Raw genomic sequence first — 20552 nt, forward strand, 5'->3', positions numbered from 1 at the left:
AGTTCCCTGCTGGGATCTGATCTGCTGCTTCATATCCAACCTTCTTTTCTGGAGGAGATGCATCAGCTCAGTGAAGATCTTCTCACTGTTCTCCACTGCTTTATCAGCATAGCGACTGACGGCCTTCACCTCCTGTTGAAACAGCTTCACATCTTTCTCTCTGTCCTGGATTCTCTGCTGAATGTCTTGTCGACGCACCTCGAGCTCTCCCTGCCTCTCAGTCCTTTCTGCTGCAGCTGAGACTGTGTCGTGGCCTTTATGTTCATCCACAGAGCAGAGATAACAGATAATCTGCTGATCAGTACGACAGAACATCTTCATCACCTCATCATGACGAGAGCAGATGTTCTCCTGGAGCTTCTTGGAGGGCTCCACCAGCTTATGTTTTTTAAAGGCAGGCAGTTCATAATGAGGCTGGAGGTGTTCCTGACAGTAAGATATCAGACATTGCAAACAGGTTTTGACAGCTTTCAGCTTCCTCCCAGTGCAGACATCACAGGCCACATCCTCAGGTCCAGCATAGCAGAGATCAGCGGGAGCAGCAGGAGCAGCTTGGAGTCCAGTCTTCTTCAGTTGCTCCACTAAATCTGCTAACATGGTGTTTTTCATCAGGACAGGCCTCGGTGTGAAGGTCTGCCTGCACTGAGGGCAGCTGTAGATTTTCTTCTCATCCTCTCCATCCCAGAAGTTTTTTATACAGCTCATGCAGTAGCTGTGTCCACAGGGAATAGCCACCGGATCCTTCAGTAGATCCAAACACACAGAACAGCAGAATTTTTCATGGTCCAGTTGAATTCCTCCCTGCGCCATTTCAGCTCTCAGTGACAATGACTATGTCAAGGCTTCAAAAGAAACTTGCCTCTGCTTGGATTAAATACAAAACTAACCCTTCCTTCCTTCATGTTTACTCTGTTAAACTCTGAATGACACTTATCAGCTCTTGTACGTCACCATATATTGACTATACACGTCTGCAAAAGTCAGAGAAGGTGTTTTATAGAGGCAATGGAGACACAAAACTAAAGTCCAGTTCCAAAGTACCTTCTTTACAACCTTGAGGCCTCATAAACTTGTCAGAAAAGTTGTTGAGGCCTCAGTGATCCCACTGTAACATCAGCAAGTGCTTGAGGGCTCTCTCATTGACCTTTTCTGTACATTTTCTGTGAGCAAAAAACATGGTAAAATACCAGGGGAAGTCCAATAACATAAGCAACATGAGCAAAAAATGATCAAATTTGTCATTCCTTTTGTCAACAGGAAGTCAGACGAAAATGGGCAAACCTCCAAATGGTGAAAGACATACAGAGCGATCATAAACAGGCAGCATAACCAAACAAGGATAGCAGATAACAGGTATAACATGACTAACTAGAAAATGTTGCAATTTCATAAGAAATTGCGTGTGGGAGCTGCAAACTGCCAGACACATCCCTCGCAAACTGCCAGATGCAGCCGCTGCCACCATTCCTGTTATTGCTACCTTCACTGCAGATTTCTATTGGAGCAGCAATTATTCAACATTTTGTGGCGCCACCTACAGGTGAAGTTTCAAGGGTGTTCAATATCCCCATCTGTACAATTCTGCTGTCATCATAGAAGGTTGACATTAAAAGATATGGAACTTAATAAGTCATATGTTGGTGTTTCACTAATGGCCACAAGGTGGGGCTATTGGCTCCATGATTCACTATGTCGTGCACATTGACATGGAGAACTAATGTACTAAGTTTCATTTCATTGAAAAAAACAGAATTACAGAAATAAGATGTTATAATATTATAGTAGCGCCTCCTGTATATAGAATTGTATAATTTTACATAATGGTGCACTATCACTATATGTACAAAATTCTCAAATTTGGTGTTGATCCGAATCGGCATTGAAGAGTTATTGATCGTTAAATGCATCAGGCCACGCCCCCAAATGTTTGCTAACCAATTACGGACAAATGGTAAGGGTTACCAAAAAATGAAGATAATAGCTGTGTTCGGGGTCCTCTAAACATGTTGTGTACCAAGTTTGATGAAGATTGGATGAAAAATGTGCCAAAAGTAGTAAAAAATGTATTTTTCAAAAAAATCAAAATGGCGGAAAAATTTTCTAGACGCAAATGGGCGGGGCCTATATCAGTCTACTTGGTACCATCCAAGGAACACACTGTGCAAAGATTGTTTGAATATGCCTTACGGTTCATGAGTTATAAGCCAAAATGTAAAACATGTAATAACTGACCACATGGTGGCGCTACAGATCATTCTTTACAATATGTGAAGCATTTGCTCATGGGCCACCTGTAGTTGAAGTTTGAACACTTTAGCACTTTTACTTCTTGAGATATGAGCTTTCAAACATCGCTCCCATTGACTTTCCACTATAAATTTTAATGTTTTAAAAAATTATATAAAATCAATGGAATATGTTAGAGATATGAAAAGTAATAGCACATCTCCTTATGGATATGTACAATTTGACATTGAAACAAAGTTGATATGACAAATCGTGTAGGACTAGTTACGCTACGAAAAACGGCGAAATAATAAATGAACCAAGTGCTGATTTCAGGTCATAGTCAGAAACAGGGTATGGTGAATGAGTGACAGAGGACTGGGAGTAGATTAAGAACTGGGACTGATGAGGTAATGAGCAGCAGGTGCAGACAGTTGGGGTGTGAGAACAAGGTGGGAGAGTCTGGGGACATCTAGTGGACAGGTGGGGTATAACAAAGCCGAGGGAAAACAAGGACATGCGCAGGAATCCTGACATTTACATAATATGATGACAAGTGAAAACTGATAGAAGATATTATTCTGCAAACTGGAAAATGACTGGAGCACTCTGGCACTGATCTAATCTGGCCAACTTCCTCAGAAGAGCTGCTTCTTCTCTTGATTGATGACAATGAGAGGGATGGGGTGAGTGATCCGGTGTGATTATATATAATACACAGCAGTGGCGAGCGGTGACCTTTTACTGTGGTCATGCTGAAGTGTCAATACCATGCGCGCCCGTAAGGGGGTATTTATTTATTAATAAAAAATATAATATGGTTTTTAACTACTATATCAACTCGATTTTGACACTCTCACACTCACACTTGCCCCATGTTACCAACAACAATGTGTTGGAATTTACAGTGTATGTAGGCTAAATGAAAGCAGAAATATTCAGCACTGACATGCCGCTTGACAGCCGGTAACTTTACAGCAGCAGATCCATGGTAACCATGGTCACCATACAAACAAAGAAAAATAAGTTACACTCCCGGGAAATTTCGAGGCGTGTCATTGGACAATAACTGCAACGACGTCATACATGTCGGACCCCGAGCATAGCTGCCCGCTCGGTTTGCCGGTACCGGTAACCCAGACAAAGTTACCGATAAACAAAAAATGTGCAAGAGGTAAGAGTGCCAACATATTTTTCTTTAATTTGTTGAAAAATTAAGATGTTGTACTCAGAAAATTAGGTCCTCTCTCTGTGGGGATCGTCTAAATACACGTAATCTCCCCTTTACGTTAAAATAAACTGCTTCATCAACAGCTTTTTTGCCATTCAAAATGCTCATCTACAGTAAACACAGCCTCTAGCCGTAACTGTACTACTCAGTGTCACAGTGTCAGCTGTCAGTTTTCCGGCTTTTCACAAGCAAAACGGGACAGATTAGGCACGAATTTAAGACCAAAACAGTAGAACTAAGGTATTGTATAATTGAACACACTGCCAGATTAATATTTTCAATTTTTTTTTATTGAAGGGCTTGGGCATGCACTGCATTTATAGCTTATTATGACCGCTCGCCCATGATACACAGTATGGAGTATACTATATGTACAGCGCTATAGATGCATGATAATATCAGCAAGTCATCAGAATCGGCCGATAAAGGCTTCAGAATTAAATATCAGCACCAGACCAAAATGAATATTTTTGCTAATATGACACCTGGTTGTACTTTCCACCACCTTTGCTCTTTTTCTTCTTGGTTTATAAAAAGGCAGTCTGCCAGCATATTAAGTGTTTTATTGCCACCTTCTGCTTCGGAGTGTGGACCAGAGATTAAATCCTTCCCATATCATAATATCATCTGTGTAATGAACCCAAAGACAACTCAGTAAACTCTATTATTACATGTGTAATAGTCTTCTCAGCCAGGTGGGAAAGAATATGTGCATGTATCAGGACTGGCAACAGGCTAAAATTAGTTAGAAACCATATTGGCAACTAATTTTGGCTAATCCCTCTCTCTCTTTCCTCCCTTTCTTCTTTCCTCCCTCCATCCCCCTTTCTTCCTTCCTTCTGTCCTTCCTGCCTTCCTTTCCTTCCTCCCTCCCTCCTTCCATCTATCTTTCCTCCCCCTTTCTTTTTTCTTCTTTCCTTCCTTCCTCCCTTCCTCTTTTCCTTTCTCCCTTCCTTCCTTCTTTCCTCCTTCCCCCTTCCTTCTTTCCTCTGTCCTTCTTTCCTTCCTTCCTCTTTTCCTTTCTCCCTCTGTCTTTCTTTCCTTCCTTCCTCTTTCCCTTTCTCCCTCTGTCCTTCTTTCCTTCCTTCCTCTTTTCCTTTCTCCCTCCATCCTTCCTTCTTTCCTTCCTTCCTTAATTCCTTCCTCCCTTCCATCTTTCCTTCCTTCCTCCCTTCCTTCTTTCCTCTCCTTCCTCCCTTCCTTCTTTCCTCTCCTTCCTCCCTTCCTTCTTTCCTTTCCTTCCTCCCTTCCTTCTTTCCTCTGTCCTTCTTTCCTTCCTTCCTCCCTTCCTTCTTTCCTCTGTCCTTCTTTCCTTCCTTCCTCCCTCCCTCTTTTCCTCATTAATCCTTTCCTTCCTTCCTTCTGTCCTTCCTTGACCTGAGGACAACAGGAGGGTTAAGGATAGTTTGGGTCTCCAGAAAATCAAAGTAACTCTATGTAATGTCCCCAAAAGTTACCATGAGCTGATAAGTGTGTGTGTGCGTGCGTGTGTGTGTGTGTGTGTGTGTGCGTGCGTGTGCGTGTCTGTGTGTGTGTGTGTACCTCTATTGGACAGCTTCTCCAGCAGCATCCTGAAGCGTTGCACCACAGACGGGGAAACATCGTAGGTGTAAACCTCCTTCACTGGAACAGAGTGACACCTCCCAAACATACCATCTGTCAACACACACACACACACAACTTCATTTAAATAGAGTCTAAATCACTTCTATGTATGTATATATATATATATATATATATATATATATATATATATATATATCGCATTGCATGAAGTCAAATATCATTAATGTTACAGGCTCAGTCTTTCCTTAAACTTGGGCTCTACAACATTATATAAAAGGCATTTTCACTCTTAATTTTAATAATTCAATGATGAAAATAATCATTAGTTGGGAGGAACGGAAGGAAGGAAGGAATGAAAGAAGGGAGGAAGGGAGGGAGGAAGAAGGAAGGAAAGGAGGGAGGGAGGGAGGAAGGAAGGATGGAAGGAAGGAAGGAAATAAGAACAGAGGAAAGAAGGAAGGGAGGAGGAATACATAAATATCATTAATGTTACAGGCTCAGTCTTTCCTTAAACATGGGCTCTACAACATTATATAAAGGCATTGTTCACTCTTAATTATAATAATTCAATGATTCAATTCAAATCAATTCAATGAACATTACATTTATGTGAATAGATTTGTTTTAGTCAGTAAAGTAAAGAGGTGTTGCATCGAGTTCTTTGGTGAAATATGAATTTGTCCCATTAATTAATTGACATTAGACACTCTCCATTTTCATAGTCTCATGAAATTTTAAGTCTAATGCAAAAGCCTTGAATGTGGTTACGAGCAGATATTGTACTGTGATTTCGTCTAAATTATACTTTTTTTTTTCAGTTGGTCAGGTAGCAAACCTCCTGACCGGCAAGATAAAATACTGAATATAAACCACTGATGCAGATTCACTGTGCAGGAATGTTGTCCTCGAGTCAAGGAAGGAAGAGAGGAAGAAGGGAGAAAGGGAGGAAGGGAGGGAGGAAGGATAGAAGGAAGGAGGGAGGAAGGATAGAAGGAAGGAAGAAGGAAGGAAAGGAGGAAGGGAAGAAGGAAGGAAGGAAGGAGGGAGGGAGTAAGGAATAGAGGAAGGAAGGAAGGAAGGAAAGAAGGAAGGAAGGAAGGGAGGGAGGGAGGGAGAAGGAAGGAAAGGAGGGAGGGAGGGAGGAAGGATGGAAGGAAGGAAGGAAGAAGGACGGAAGGAAAGGAGGAAGGAAGGGAGAAAAGGAGGGAGGGAGGGAGAAAGGAAAAGAGGAAGGGAGTAAGGGAGGAAGGGAGGAAGGGAGGAAGGAAGGAAGGAAGGAAGGAAGGAAGGAAGGAAGGAAGGAGGGATGAAGGAAACAAGGAAGGAGGGAGGGAGGGAGAAAGGAAAAGAGGAACAGATGAAGGAAGGAAAGGAAAGAGTAAAGAAGGAAGGAAGGAATGGACAGAGGAAAGAAGGAAGGGAGGAAGGAAGGAAGGAAGGAAGGAAGGAGAGAGACAGAGACATATTCAACTCTCCTCTTTTATCCTCTCATTACTAAACATAGATCAAAGTGAGACCAGAGTAAGACTTCTTCCTCTCAGTCATGCTTCCTCTTCCTTCTTTCCTTCCTTCCTTCCTTCCTCCCTCCTTTCCTTCCTTCTTCCTTCCTTCCTTCCTTCCTTCCTTCCTCCCTCCCTCCTCCCATAGATCAAAGCAAGACCAGAGTAAGACTTCTTCCTCTCAGTCATACTTCCATGTATAAAGTCACACAGTGGGAGGTGTGACTGTGAGCCAGCAGGAGGCCGCCGCAGTCTGACCAAAATGGAGTCGTGGGTGGAGGGAGAGAGGAGACGAGCCGAAGGACGGATGTAAATTTGAATATTTGGGAGTAGTGTTCGTCAGCACCAGTCGGACTGACGCCATGAAGACTAATGTGGTAATTAAAGTGAAGGATCACTATTTAAGGTTGCTTTTTTAACTTCCCCTTCCCTCCTTCCTTCCTTCCTTCCTTCATACCTTCCTCCCTCCCTTCCTTCCTTCCTTCATACCTTCCTCCCTCCCTTCCTTCTTTCCTTACTTTATCCACCTTTCTTATGTCCTTCCTTCCTCCCTCCTTCTTTCATTCTCTCCTTCCTCCCTTCTGTCCTACCTTCCTCCCTTCCTTCCTTTCACTTTTCCTTTGTCTCTCCGTCCTTCCTTCTTTCCTCCCTCCTACCTTCCTTCCTTCCTCTCTTCCTTCCTTTCCTCCCTTCCTTCCTCCCTCCTCTCTCCCTTCCCTCCTTCTGTCCTACCTTCCTTCCTTCTTTACTCCCTCCTACCTTCCTTCCTTTCCGCTCTTCCTTCCTTTCCTCCCTTCCTTCCTCCCTCCTTTCCTTCTTTCTGTCCTACCTTCCTCCCTTCCTTCCTTCCACTTTTCCTTTCCTCCCTTCCTTCCTCCCTCCCTCCCTCCTTTCCTTCCTTCTTTCCTCCCTCCTTTCTTTCCTTTCCTCCCTCCTTCTTTCCTTCCTTCCTTCCTTCCTTCCTTCCCTTCTTCCTTCCTCCCTATACATAGTCACTTCTGGTTACAATAATCATCTTTAAAGTTGCCTGAAGGTACAAATGATTGATTAAGAGACACTTGAGGTTTTCAACCTTTTTAAAAAATGCTTTATCACTCTTGCATCTTCGCATCTTGGCTATTTCTTGACTTCATATTTTATGGTTTGAAAACTTTTATCCATTCTCTAACTACACTTTTATTAAAGCTTATCGACCAAAGTTTCAGAGTCAGGTCCACAATGCAACTGCTCAGCTTCTGGCGTTCATATAAATATCATCTCACCCTCTTCTTCTCTTCTGCTGCTGTCATTTTGTTATTACCTATCAGGATCTTTCAGTTCCCAGAGCTCAAATTAAAAAGGGGATTTGTTTTTGCCCCTAAACTTTGAAATACTTTACTTTTTTTTTCTTCATTTAAATTCCTACCTTTACTTTCTTGCTTTTCTTAACTGATGCTTTTGTATTTTGTTTTGTTTCTTGGTTTAATTAAATCACTACTTATACAGTATACTCACTGACCGACTAAAGTTTGTCTGTGCTTCAATAAAACTTAAATTATTATTATCCTTCAAGTTGTTAAATCCATTATTTATGAATATTCTGTGTGTGTATCAATCAATTAATCAATCAATCAATCAATCTTAATTTATACAGCAGCTTTCATACAGGATAATGTAGTTCACAGTGTGCATGTTTGTGTTTGTTTCTACATGATAGTTGAGGCTTCTCTCGTCTATAAATAGTCTCTGCGTCACTGAAAGCGTCTCATTTAACAAGCAGCTGAGGATGACCAGCGGCCGCTCTGCTCTGCTGTAATTACTCTGAAACGTTTCACTGAGTCCATTCTAGTTTACAAATGAGAGAAAAGAGAGTGATGAACTGTTGGTGTGTGGAGAGGAGTGAGAGAAGAGAGGGAGGAAATCAAGACAAACAGGATACGGCTGCATTTCTAAAGATAACACTTGCTCATATTGACTTAATATTACAAAAGTTGGAAGCAAATTCTCTTTTTATTGAATAAATAACGTGTGAAAGAAGATACATGCATCTTTTTTTTTCCTTCTTTCCTTCCTTCCTTCCTCCCTTTCTTTCTTTTTTCCTTCTTTCCTTCCATCCATCCTTCTTTCCTTCCTTCCTTCATCTTTTTAATAATCCGGCCACACGAGATCAAATTGGACTGTATGAATGAAAATGAGTTTGACACAGGCGGGGAGCTCCGGTCCTCTGAAATGAGGCCAACCAGGAAGTAACTTAGAGCTGCATTCTATCAAAAGGCCACCAGGGGGCGACCGTCTCTATACAAGTCAATGGAGAATTCACCAACTTCTCACTTGATTTCTAACCTCAGTAAACGTTTTCAAAATGTGTTTATGGTCTCAATCGCTAGTTTAAAGCCTTCTTCAATGCAGTATGATGTTCATTTGGGACATTTTGGCCTCCCTGATTTTATATGTGACGATAAAGCAGGGTATGCATTAGGGCATGGCTACGTCCTGATTGACAGGTTGATTGCCCAATGACCTCGAGATCCAGCCCTCGCAACCATAGCAAGCTCCCCTGCTCCTCCCATGGCTCCGCCTCATGCCCATATAAGTAGAATCTGTGTTTTTATTTTTCCCAGCATGCACCTGAAATTTTCAAGATGCCGCTGCCCAGATTCTAAACTACTGGCTTCCGAGCAGCAGTCCACAAACCAATGGGTGACGTCACGGATGTTACGTCCATTTCTTTTATACAGTCTATGATATTCTCCACAGAAGCTCCACAGTAAGATGTAATTGATACTACAATAAAGCAGCCCACAGTGTATCTGATCAAACTGTAGCACTACAGGTGTTTGTTTTTTCTTCTCCAGCCCTGATCTCATCCAACACAATTTCTACCTCCCAGTAGGAACATCTTGAATTATCCCTCATAATAATTATACTCATGCATATCCAAATCTGTGCAGTTTATTCCTGTTCAGTAGCCGGAGGTTGTAATTCAGAGCCAGACGTTTTCCTGCTGTGATTAATGGTCCAGATTAGAGCAGAACGAGGATGCACACAGGTCCCATCCTCAGAAGCATGGAGGGTACTGAGATGGAAGAGATCGATGCTCAACACATGATGCTCTCAGTAGCCACGACTTCAATAAAACCATCAGTCACTACAATTAAAGAGTCTTTACAAAGTTTTATGTTTTAACCTTCGTATCGTCCTCCCGGGTCAAATTGACCCTGTTTGTTTATTGACTGTTTCTTCTTTCCTTCCTCTATCCCTCCTTCTTTCGTTTCCTCCTCCTTCCTTCCTTCCTTCCTCCGTCTCTCCCTCATTTCCTTCCTTCTTCCTCCTTTCCTTCCTCCCTCCCTTCCTTCCTTCTTCCCTCCCTTCCATCCTTCCTTCTTCCCTCCCTTCCATCCTTCCTTCCTTCCTTCTTCCTCCCTTCCTTCCTTGACACGAGGACAACCTTCTTCCTTCATCCATCCCTCCTTCTTTCGTTTCCTCCTCCTCCCTCCTTTCCTTCCTCCCTTCCATCCTTCCTTCCTCCCTTCTTCCCTCCCTTCCATCCTTCCTTCCTTCCTCCCTCTCTCCTTTCCTTCCTCCCTCCCTTCCTTCCTTCTTCCCTCCCTCCCTTCCATCCTTCCTTCCTCCCTCCTTCCTTCCTTCTTCCTCCCTTCCATCCTGCCTTCCTCCCTCTCTTCACCCCCCCCCCCCTTCATTCCTTCTTCCTCCCTTCCTCCGTTCCTTCCTTGACACGAGGACAACAGGAGGGTTAATGGGCTACTTATGTTTAATTCAATTCATTTATTCATTTTAATTCTTCTTCTTCTTCTCTTCTATTCTATAATGTTGTTGGTGCACGCTGACTGTAAGCAGTAAGCAGTGAAGTCAGAGTCCTGCCTACTGAACTGGATTAAAGCACCTTAATGGATCTGTAGCCTCGGCGGACCAGCACGAGTCCATCCATACTGCACTCGACAGGATCGATGGTATCAAGGATCATTTGGCAGCCTACAAAATAAAGATTTCCTCCATATATGTCAAGGACTGGTCGCTGGCTCTGATCATTTTATTCCACCTAGTACTAGAGGAGTGTATACTGCCTGTTTCTCACTATGCCTGCCAGTGGTTTTGGCTTGTGTGGAAGCTCATTTCAATTTATAACAAAGCAAATCTTCCTTGTATGAAAGGTGCTTTAACCCTTAAACAGGCAGGAGTGGAAAATTAGAGGTAAAAAATCCTTACTAGTTATGTCATTTGCACCTAAAGTAAGGAAGGAAGGAAGGAAGGAAAGGAGGGATGAAGGAAGGAAAGGAGGGAAGAAGGAAGGAAGGAAGGAAGGAAGGAACGGAGGGAAGAAGGAAGGAAAGGAGGAAGGAAGGGAAGCAAGGGAGGAAGGAAGGAAGGAAGGAAGGAAGGAAAGAAAGGAGGGAAGAAGGAAGGAAAGGAGGGAAGAAGGAAGGAAGGAAGGAAGGAAGGAAGGAAGGAAGGAAAGGAGGGAAGAAGGAAGGAAAGGAGGGAAGAAGGAAGGAAGGAAGGAAGGAAGGAAAGGAGGGAAGAAGGAAGGAAGGAAGGAAGGAAGGAAGGAAGGAAAGGAGGAAAGAAGGAAGGAAGGAACGAAAGGAGGGAAGAAGGAAGGAAAGGAGGAAGGAAGGGAAGCAAGGGATAAAGAAGGAAGGAAAGGAAGGAGGGAGGAAGAAGGAAGGAAAGGAAGGAGGGAGGAAGGAAGGAAGGTAGGAAGGAAAGGAGGGAAGAAGGAAGGAAAGGAGGGAGGAAGGGAGAAGGAAGGAAAGGAGGGAGGGAGGGAGGGAGGAGGAAGGAAGAAAGAAAGGAAGGACAGATGAAGGAAGGAAGAAAGGACAGGAGGAGGGAACATTTATCCTAACAGCTGAACTTAGATCTAAGGAAGGAAGGAAGGAAGGAAGGACAGAGGAAGGAAGGAAGGAAGGAAGAAAGGAAGGACAGAGGAAGGACCCGGGAGGACAACACGAAGGGTAAAGAGTGTGTATCTCCTGGTGTACGTTGTCTGTTTAAGGGTTAAAAAGAAATAGTTTGGTATTTTGGGGAAACAAGCTTGTTTGTTTTCTAGCAGAGACTTTAGACGATGGATCAGTATACCCGCCGCTCACATCTTTTTTTCTTTTTTTTGTTAAATATGAAGCTGGAGCCAGGAGCTTAGCTAAGCATAAAGACTTTAGGAAGGAAATAGATTAAACAAACAAGTCCTGACATGTGTTAATTGAAGAGCTTTAAAAGGTGCTGATAGAGCCAGGTTTGCTGCTCTCCTCTGCTTCCAGTCTTTACGCTCAGCTATATCTAATCATTTAGTTCTCAGTAAGAAAGTAAATAAGCACATTTCCCAAAATACTAAACTATTCTTGAAACTGAAGCCATGAGAGGCTGTAAATGTCCGTCACGCATCAGAAGACTAAATGCTATTGCCGTCCTTTCATCCACTAGTGAGGCTCAGTATGTAAAAGTTTGACCTCGAGAGGACAGATGTCTAAATCAGAAGGGTTTATCCTCTTTAGACGAGGCAGACTCACGCTGGGTAACAGATCTATCTTTTTTAGTACTGAAAGAAATATGTGTGTAGATTAGAGTACTGGAAAGATTCAGGAACCAAAAGCTGAAACATAACTACTGAGATTTGTACGGTTTGTTCCTAAATGTTGTTTATTATTTGATAAGAAGGTATGATTTTGCTAATTATAATCTGTATTTAACCCTCCTGTTGTCCTCGAGTCAAGGAAGGAAGGGAGGAAGAAGGAAGGAAGGAAAGGAGGGCGGGAGGAAGGAAGGAAGGAAGGAAGGAAAGGAAGGAAAGGAGGGAGGAAGGAAGGTTGGAAGGTAGGGGAGAGGAAAGAAAGAGAGAAGGAGGGAGGGAAGGGAGAAAAGACAGAGGAAGGAAAGACAGAGAGAAGGAGGGAGGGATTAAGGACAGACAGAAGGAAGGAAGGAAGGAAGGAAGGAAGGAAGGAAGGAAGGAAGGAAGGAAGGGAGGGAGGAAGGAAGGTTGGAAGGTAGGGGACAGGAAAGAAAGAGAGAAGGAGGGAGGGAAGGGAGGAAAGACAGAGGAAGGAAAGACAGAGAGAAGGACGGAGGGATTAAGGACAGACAGAAGGAAGGAAGGAAGGAAGGAAGGGAGGAAAGAAGGAACAGTCAAAACAGACGGGGTCAATTTGACCCGGGAGGACGACAGGAAGGTTAAGTTGAGATTTTAGTTAGATCATTTATTGGGCTATGAAGCATCTTATAGATCTCACCGAGATGAAAAATACAAAGGTAAATACAACAGGAAGCCAAAACTCATGATGTAATGGTTCAACTTAGCAGCAGATGAAGGGCCAATGAATGCATCATCAAAGTACAGATTACATCTGTTTTGACTATTCATTCCTTCCTTCCTTCCTTCCTTCCTTCCTTCCTTCCTTCCCTCCCTCCCTCCTTGTTTCCTTCCTTTCTCCCTTACTCTTCTCCTTCCTCCCTCCCTTCTTGTTTCCTTCCCTCCTTCCTTCTTCCTCCCTTCCTTCCTTCCTTTCTCCCTTACTCTTTTCCTTTCTCCCTCCCTCCCTTCCTTCCTTCCTTCCTTCCTTGCTCCCTTCTTTCTTTCCTTCCTCCCTCCTTTCCTTCCTTTCTTCCTTCCTCCCTCCCTCCTTTCCTTTCCTTCCTTCCTTCCTCCCTCCCTTATTTTCCTTCCTTCCTTGCTTTCTTTCTTCCTTCCTTCCTTTCTTCCTCCCTCCCTCCTTGTTTCCTTCCTCCCTCCCTCCTTGTTTCCTTCCTTTCTCCCTTACTCTTCTCCTTCCTCCCTCGCTTCTTGTTTCCTCCCTCCCTTCTTGTTTCCTTCCCTCCTTCCTTCCTTCCTTCCTTCCTTCCTTCCTCCCTCCCTCCTTTCCTTTCCTTTCCTTTCCTTCCTTCCTCCCTCCCTCCCTTATTCTCCTTCCTTCCTTCCTTTCTTCCTTCCTTCCTTCCTCCCTCCCTCCCTCCTTGTTTCCTTACTCCCTCCTTTCCTTTCTTCCTTCCTTCCTTCCTCCCTCCCTCCTTTCCTTTCCTTCCCTCCTTCCTTCCTTCCCTCCTCCCTTCCTTCCTTTCTCCCTTACTCTTTTCCTTTCTCCCTCCCTCCCTCCCTTCCTTCCTTCCTTCCTTCCTTGCTCCTTTCTTTCTTTCCTTCCTCCCTCCTTTCCTTTCCTTTCCTTCCTTCCTTCCTTCCTCCCTCCCTCCCTCCCTCCCTCCTTTCCTTCCTTCCTCCCTCCCTTATTTTCCTTCCTTCCTTCCTTTCTTCCTTCCTTCCTCCCTCCCTCCCTCCCTTCCTTCCTTATTCCTCCCTTCATTCCTCCCCTCCTTCCTTGACTCGAGGACAACACGAGGGTTAAGAAGCACGTCGCTAATGTACAAAGTACAGACATTTATGTACAGTAATGTCCCTTATGGTTGTTCCTTATCACTGAGAATGGGATCGCTGCTCCATCTCATAAAATCACCTTATATGAGCAGAGAGTTGAGAGTTGATGAGTTATTGATCGGTACCGCTGACTCAGCTGCTCTGGTTTTTTGGACCGGTTCTCAGTTTTTGAACAAAATGTCAGCCGGGGGTGTGATTTATGATTGTATGCAACTGGCATATTGTAGAGTATTATTTATAACTTGTAATTTTTGTATTTCATATAAAACAATATATCATCATCAACGCCTTAGTTTGGTATCCGGGACAAAACCATTACTTGATTTAATAAAAGAAGACAAACCTATGAAATGCAAAATGTTATCTAAACATCAGCAGCTATATAACGCTACCTCGTTTAACCTTCCTGTCGTCCTCCCGGGTCAAATTGACCCCATCTGTTTTGACTTTTCCTTCCTTCCTTCCTTCCTTCCCTCCTTCTCTCTTTTTTTACTTCCTCTCCTTCATCCCATCCTTCTTTCCTTCCTCCATCCCCCTTTCTTCTGACCTTCCTTCCTCCCTCCCTCCCTCCTTCTTTCCTTTCCTCCTTCCTCATCTTTCCTCCCTTCCTTCTTTCTTTCCTCTGTCCTTCTTTCCTTCCTTCTTTCTTTCCTCTGTCCTTCTTTCCTTCCTTCCTCTTTTCCTTTCTCCCTCCCTCCTTCCTACCTTCCTTCTTTCCTCTGTCCTTCCTTCTTTCCCTCCTTCCTTCCTCCCTCCTTTCCTTCCTTTTTTCTCAGCCAAAGAAAACAGAAATATAGTTTTGTCCAAAGCACTTTACAGTTTATACACAATTATTTTAGGATGGACTTGAAAAACTGTGAACTTATCTTTTAAAAAGGGACGAGACAAAAACACCTACCCAGCTCCTATTCCACTACAAACTGTAAAAGGCATCACATCTGTTTCTGTTTCTTTATCAGATGAATAATTAAAATCAACAATAGGACCACCATCACATTGAGACCGTGAGGATATTTTCGGCTCAGGTTGTCCTCATTACGCCAGGGGAAGGGGAAGGGGGGAGGCGGGGGGGCGTTGTGACATGTCAACTGTTGCAGGGTGCAGATGGGTAATGGGCCAGTTTAGCCCTGCCACTGTCGCTCCTGTTGCTATGGTGATCTCCATCGAGTGCTTTTTTGTCCCTCGCAGCTAATCACAGGGAAGCTGAGTAGGGGGGGCTGAAACGGAGCACCCTCCTTTGTCATTCTGGCTTCTGTATTTCACCTGAGCCGTATAAAATTAACATACAAAATAACAACAGCTCTAAAGATGGTTTATTTTATCTCTAATTACTGGTTTCGTAGGTGAAGTATTGTTGCCTGTGAGTGGCGTAGGTTTCAGTCACTGCTCTGAATCTGGCTGTTTGAAATCTCAGCTGCTGTTCAGCCATCAACTATCATCTATTTTTTATCATGAAAGCTCAGATTTGCCAGGGCCTGTGATCTAAACACAGTGCACTCTGTCACTTTATAAGGTGAAGGTAGGTATTGGCGATAAACATCTGGGACAGGTTAACAGGATGAAGTAAATGTCATGTTCATAAAATTGCAAGTTACTATAGTAACAAAGATCCAGTGGTTCTCTCGTTGTCTTTTGTTTTGTTTGTGCAAATGTAAATTAGATAGAATAGATGAAAACTCTGAACATGGGAAAAGCTTACTCATGCTAGCTTTTGCTGCTAGATTAAGATGATGATGATAGTAATAATAGGAAGAAGAAGAATGACAACAACAACAAGAACTAGAAGAAGAAGAAGACGACGAAGAACAACAACAACACGAACAAAAAGAACCAGAAGAAGAAGAAGAAAACCCGAAGAAGAACAACAACAACTAGTAGAAGAAGAAGAACACAAACAAGAAGAACCAGCAGAAGAAGAAGATGAAGAAAACCAGAAGAACAACAACAAGAACTAGTAGAAGAAGAAGAACAACAACAACAACAACTTGTAGAAGAAGAAGAAGAAGAAGCAGAAGAAGAAGAAGAAGAAGAAGAAGAAGAAGAAGAAGAAGCAGAAGAAGAAGCAGAAGAAGAACAACAACAACTTGTAGAAGAAGAAGAAAACCAAAAGAAGAACCAGAAGAAGAAGAAGACACAGACCCAAGGACGCTGTACATACAGAAACTAAACAAAAAACAAATAAATAAATAAAAGCTAAGCTGAGGGGGCAAATAAATGTTCATGGAAAAGAAACATTTTTACATCAGATATGAATGTAGAAAAGGGACGGCATCATAGAGAGATTGAGGGAGAGAACTCCAGAGCTTGGGGGCCGTGGCACTGAAGGGCCGGCCTCTTAAGGTGGACAGTTTGATTCGTGGGACGGTGAGGAGGTTGCAGTCAGAGGACCTGACAGACTGAGAGGAAGAGTAAGGAGTGAGGAGTTCACTAAGATAGAGGAGAGGAGCGAGGCTCTGAAGGTGGTGAAAAGTTGGATTTTTAATTTTATCCAGGACAGGAGCGGTAACCAGTGCAGCTAGGAGAGGATGGGGAGTGATGTGAGGATACTGGCCGCTCAGTTCTTGAGCTTTTGAACAGATTTTGCTTGGAGACCAACGGAGATGGAGTTACAATAATCAATACGAGACATGATGAAGGCCGGAACCAGAGTTTGAGCATCAGAGTTGGATAGGAATGGGCGGAGGTAGTGCTGAGCGGTATGACCAAAAATGTATATAACGGTATTTTTCAAAATGAAAGCGGTTTCACAGTATATGAAAGTATTTTTTTTCATGCATAATCAGCTGTTCACAACATCTTCTACTAGTTAAGAGAGGAACTACTACTCTACTGAAGTAGATTGACTTAGGATGGACTATTTTACTGTCATGATGAGTGAATATTAGTAATATCATAACTGCCAACGCTCCCGTTTTTCCCGTATTTTAGACTCATCTCCCTCGGCTCTCCCGTTTTGTGTTTTCTCCCGGGAAATGATACTTTGACCAACAGGTGGCAGCTTACTTTGCAAATTAATTTCCTTCCAGAAAAAACATTTTGGGTTGTGTGGAAGAAGCTGCAGTTCCAACAACAGCCACTAGATGTTACCAAAGAGCCGTATTTGATTGATGGCAATTAAATCAACAATTGTATAACGGAGATACAACAGAAGATAGTATTAAGACATATTTCAACATTTAGACACTTTAATAGTATCATCTTCCATTATATGTAAGAATATGATACTGAAACTGCCCCAGTGTTTTAGCCCTCGGGACGGGTAATGCTATGTCATTGTGGTCAATTTAAAAAAGAATATCCTGTTGACGAAATAATCCAGATAAATATGGAGCCTCCCTACATCTGTAAAAGAATCTGGCTGTCCAACACTCCTCAAAAACTAACAACTGGATCATTTATTTTAACCATGGGGGTTATACTATACGACAAAAAGCCCCATTAACCTTTGTGTCGTCCTCCCAAGTCAAATTGACCCCTTCTGTTTTGACTGTTCCTTCTCTCCTCCCTTCCTTCCTCCCGTCTGTCCTTCCTCCCTCCTTCTCTCTTTCTTTCCTTCCTGTCTCTTTCCTCCCTTCCTTCCTACCTCCTTATTTCTTTCTTTCCTCCCCCCTACCTTCCTTCCTTCGTTCTTTCCTCCGTCCTTGCTTCGTTCTTTCCTCCGTCCTTCCTTCCTCCCTTCCCTCCCTCCTTTCCTTCCTTCTTCCCTCCTTTCCTTCCTGTCCCTCCTTCCCTTCCTCCCTCCTTTCCTTCATTCCTTTCCTCCCTTCCTTCCTTCCTCCCTCCCTCCCTCCTTCCTTTCCTTCCTTCTTCCTCCCTTCCTTCCTTCCTTCCTCCATCCATTATGTTAGTGGTTCCTCTGCTCTAATGATTTAAAAATGACAAGAAAAGGTGTGTGGTAGAGGCTCAAATAAGAGAACAAAAGTTCAACCAAAGAAACAAAAGTGCAATTTAATTATAGTTTAATTCTTTTGTTCTTTAAAAACTACACAGTCCTACTGTTTCACGTCCTCTGTGCATTACCCAACAATTCAACCCAGCTCTGTTCTTGCTGAGTTAACTAAAGCCAATTAAAGCCTAACTGGAGACCCTACTCTCAGCTGGAAATTAGCGTTTCCATGCTGAGTAAGCTTCATCAAGATGAGCTCCGTTACAGTTCTGACAGTAAAACCAAGGGACCCAATCAACACCTGAGTGGGGGGGGGGGCAACAGTGCCTCCATCATTTGGCAGAAGATAGAAGACATGTCCCAACTGGACTATCGGATACTCAGAGGAAACTATAAAAAAAATATAATAATGATGTTTCAAATGCATGTACATGAAGAGTGCATGTTTCACGCTGCTGTTGTCACACTGTGCGTGTCGGTTGATGCTGTGCAGAGATGAACATCATTGTTTAACTGAGTCTGCGTTCCTTCCTGAGTGACAGAATCCATTAACTACGCTGTACTCTCCTTACTCCTTTCTTTCCTTCCTTCCTTCCTTCCATTAACTACGCTGTACTCTGTGGATTGATTGATGAAGGATTTCACAACGTTGAACAAGCAAGTCATTTCAAGTGTGTGAGTGAATCTTCCTCCTTTCCTTCCTCCCTCCTTCCTTACTCCTTTCCTTCCTTCCTTCCTTCCTTCCTTCGTTCATTTCTTCCTTCCTTCCCTCCTACTCCTTTCCTTCCTACCTTCCGCCCTCCCTCCCTCCTTACTGCTTTCCTTCCTTCCTTCATTCATTCTTTCCTTCCTTCCTTCCTTCTTACTTCTTTCCTTCCTTCCTCCCTCCCTCCTTCCTCCTCATTTCCTTCCGTCCTTCCTCCCTCCCTCCTTCCTCCTTTCCTTCCTTCTTTCATTCCTTCCTTCCTTCCTTCCTTCTTACTCCCTTCCTTCCATTAACTACGCTGTACTCTGAATTGATTGATGAAGGATTCACAACGTTGAACAAGCAAGTCATTTCAAGTGTGAGTGAATCTTCCTCCTTTCCTTCCTCCCTCCTTCCTTACTCCTTTCCTTCCTTCCTTCATTCATTCCTTCCTTCCTTCTTACTTCTTTCCTTCCTACCTTCATTCCTTCCTCCCTCCCTCCTTCCTCCCTTCCTTCCTTCTTTCCTCCTTACTCCTTTCTTTCCTTCCTTCCTACCTTCCTTCCTTCCATTAACTACGCTGTACTCTGTGAATTGATTGATGAAGGATTTCACAACGTTGAACAAGCAAGTCATTTCAAGATGTGAGTGAATCTTCCTCCTTTCCTTCCTCCCTCCTTCCTTACTCCTTTCCTTCCTTCCTTCCTTCGTTCATTTCTTCCTTCCTTTCTTCCTACCTTCTGCCTCTCCCTCCCTCCTTACTCCTTTCCTCTCCTTCCTTCATTCATTCTTTCCTTCCTTCCTTCCTTCTTTCTTACTTCTTTCCTTCCTTCCTCCCTCCCTCCTTCCTTCTCATTTCCTTCCGTCCTTCCTCCCCTCCCCTCCTTACTCCTTTCCTTCCTTCCTTCCTTCATTCATTCCTTCCTTCCTTCCTTCTTTTCATTCCTTCCTTCCTTCCGTCCTTTCTTACTCCTTTCCTCCCTACCTTCCTTCCTTCCTCCCTCCTTTCCTTCCTTACTACCTTCCTTCCTTCTTTCCTCCTTACTCCTTTCTTTCCTTCCTTCCTTCCTTCCATTAACTACGCTGTACTCTGTGGATTGATTGATGAAGGATTTCACAACGTTGAACAAGCAAGTCATTTCAAGTGTGAGTGAATCTCTCAGGTGAAGATTACAGGATTAGATGCAGCATGACGAGTTTGTTTTCATCTGGTTTTTACTCAAAGTGAATTTAAGCAGTTACATAAACACTTTGAAATGAGAAAGACCTCTTTTTGGCTCACAGCTTTGTTTCACTGGCTGCAGATTTCAATCAGTCTATCCCTCATTAAACTCAACTAGCCGGGTCACTGAGATGGAACTTAATGTATTTATCTTTTCTGCCCCCTAGTGGTCATAAATAGATTTAAGCTTTAAGTGTGTTTAAGTAAAGTTGTCATCCGAACCTTTAGCCTTGTCAGGTGTCACAACTTCAAACAAAGATATGAGGAAAGAACGAAGGAAGGAAGGGTAGGGGGAAGGAAAGAAAGAGATAGGAGGGAGGAAGGAAGGAAGGAAGGGAGGAAAGAGAGAAGGAGGAAAGAAAGAGAGAGGAGGGAGGGAAGGACAGACGGAAGGAAGGAAGGGAGGAAAGAAGGAGGGAGGCAGGAAGAACCGCAGGAAGGACCGAAGGAAGGAGGAGGAAAGAGACAGGAAGGAAAGAAAGAGATAAGGAGGAAGGAGGGAGGCAGGAAGGACAGAAGGAAGGAAGGGAGGGGAGGAAGGAAGGGAAGGACGGAAGGAAAGGAGGAAGGAAAGGAGGAAGGAAAGTAGGGAGGAAGAAAGGGGGGAAAGGAAAGAAGGAAGGAAGGACAGAGGGAGGAAGAAAGGAAAAGAGGAAGGGATGAAGGAAAGGAAGGAAAGGAGGAGGGAGGGGAGGGAGAAAGGAAGGAAGGAAAGAAGGAGGGAGGAAGGAAGGAAGGGAGGAAGGAAGGAAGGAAAGAAGGAGGGAGGAAGGAAGGAAGGAAGGAAGAAGGGAGGAAGGACAGACGGAAGGAAGGAAAGAAAGAAGGAACAGTCAAAACAGACGGGGTTAATTTGACCCGGGAGGACGACAGG

General features: G+C 43.5%; 1 protein-coding gene across 1 annotated transcript in view; it reads right to left on the reverse strand.

Moving 5' to 3' along the window:
- The window catches only part of LOC128369738 (E3 ubiquitin/ISG15 ligase TRIM25-like), a 29387-nt gene extending 28577 nt beyond the window's left edge, over positions 1-810 (reverse strand). Inside the window, exon 1 of the mRNA XM_053330815.1 lies at positions 1-810. This exon is cut by the window's left edge and continues 250 nt beyond it. Within this exon, the coding sequence (XP_053186790.1) occupies positions 1-810 (810 nt within the window).
- Between the last annotated feature and the right edge of the window lie 19742 nt (positions 811-20552).

This window comes from Scomber japonicus, chromosome 12 (assembly GCF_027409825.1).
Source record: "Scomber japonicus isolate fScoJap1 chromosome 12, fScoJap1.pri, whole genome shotgun sequence".
Classification (NCBI taxonomy): domain Eukaryota; kingdom Metazoa; phylum Chordata; class Actinopteri; order Scombriformes; family Scombridae; genus Scomber; species Scomber japonicus.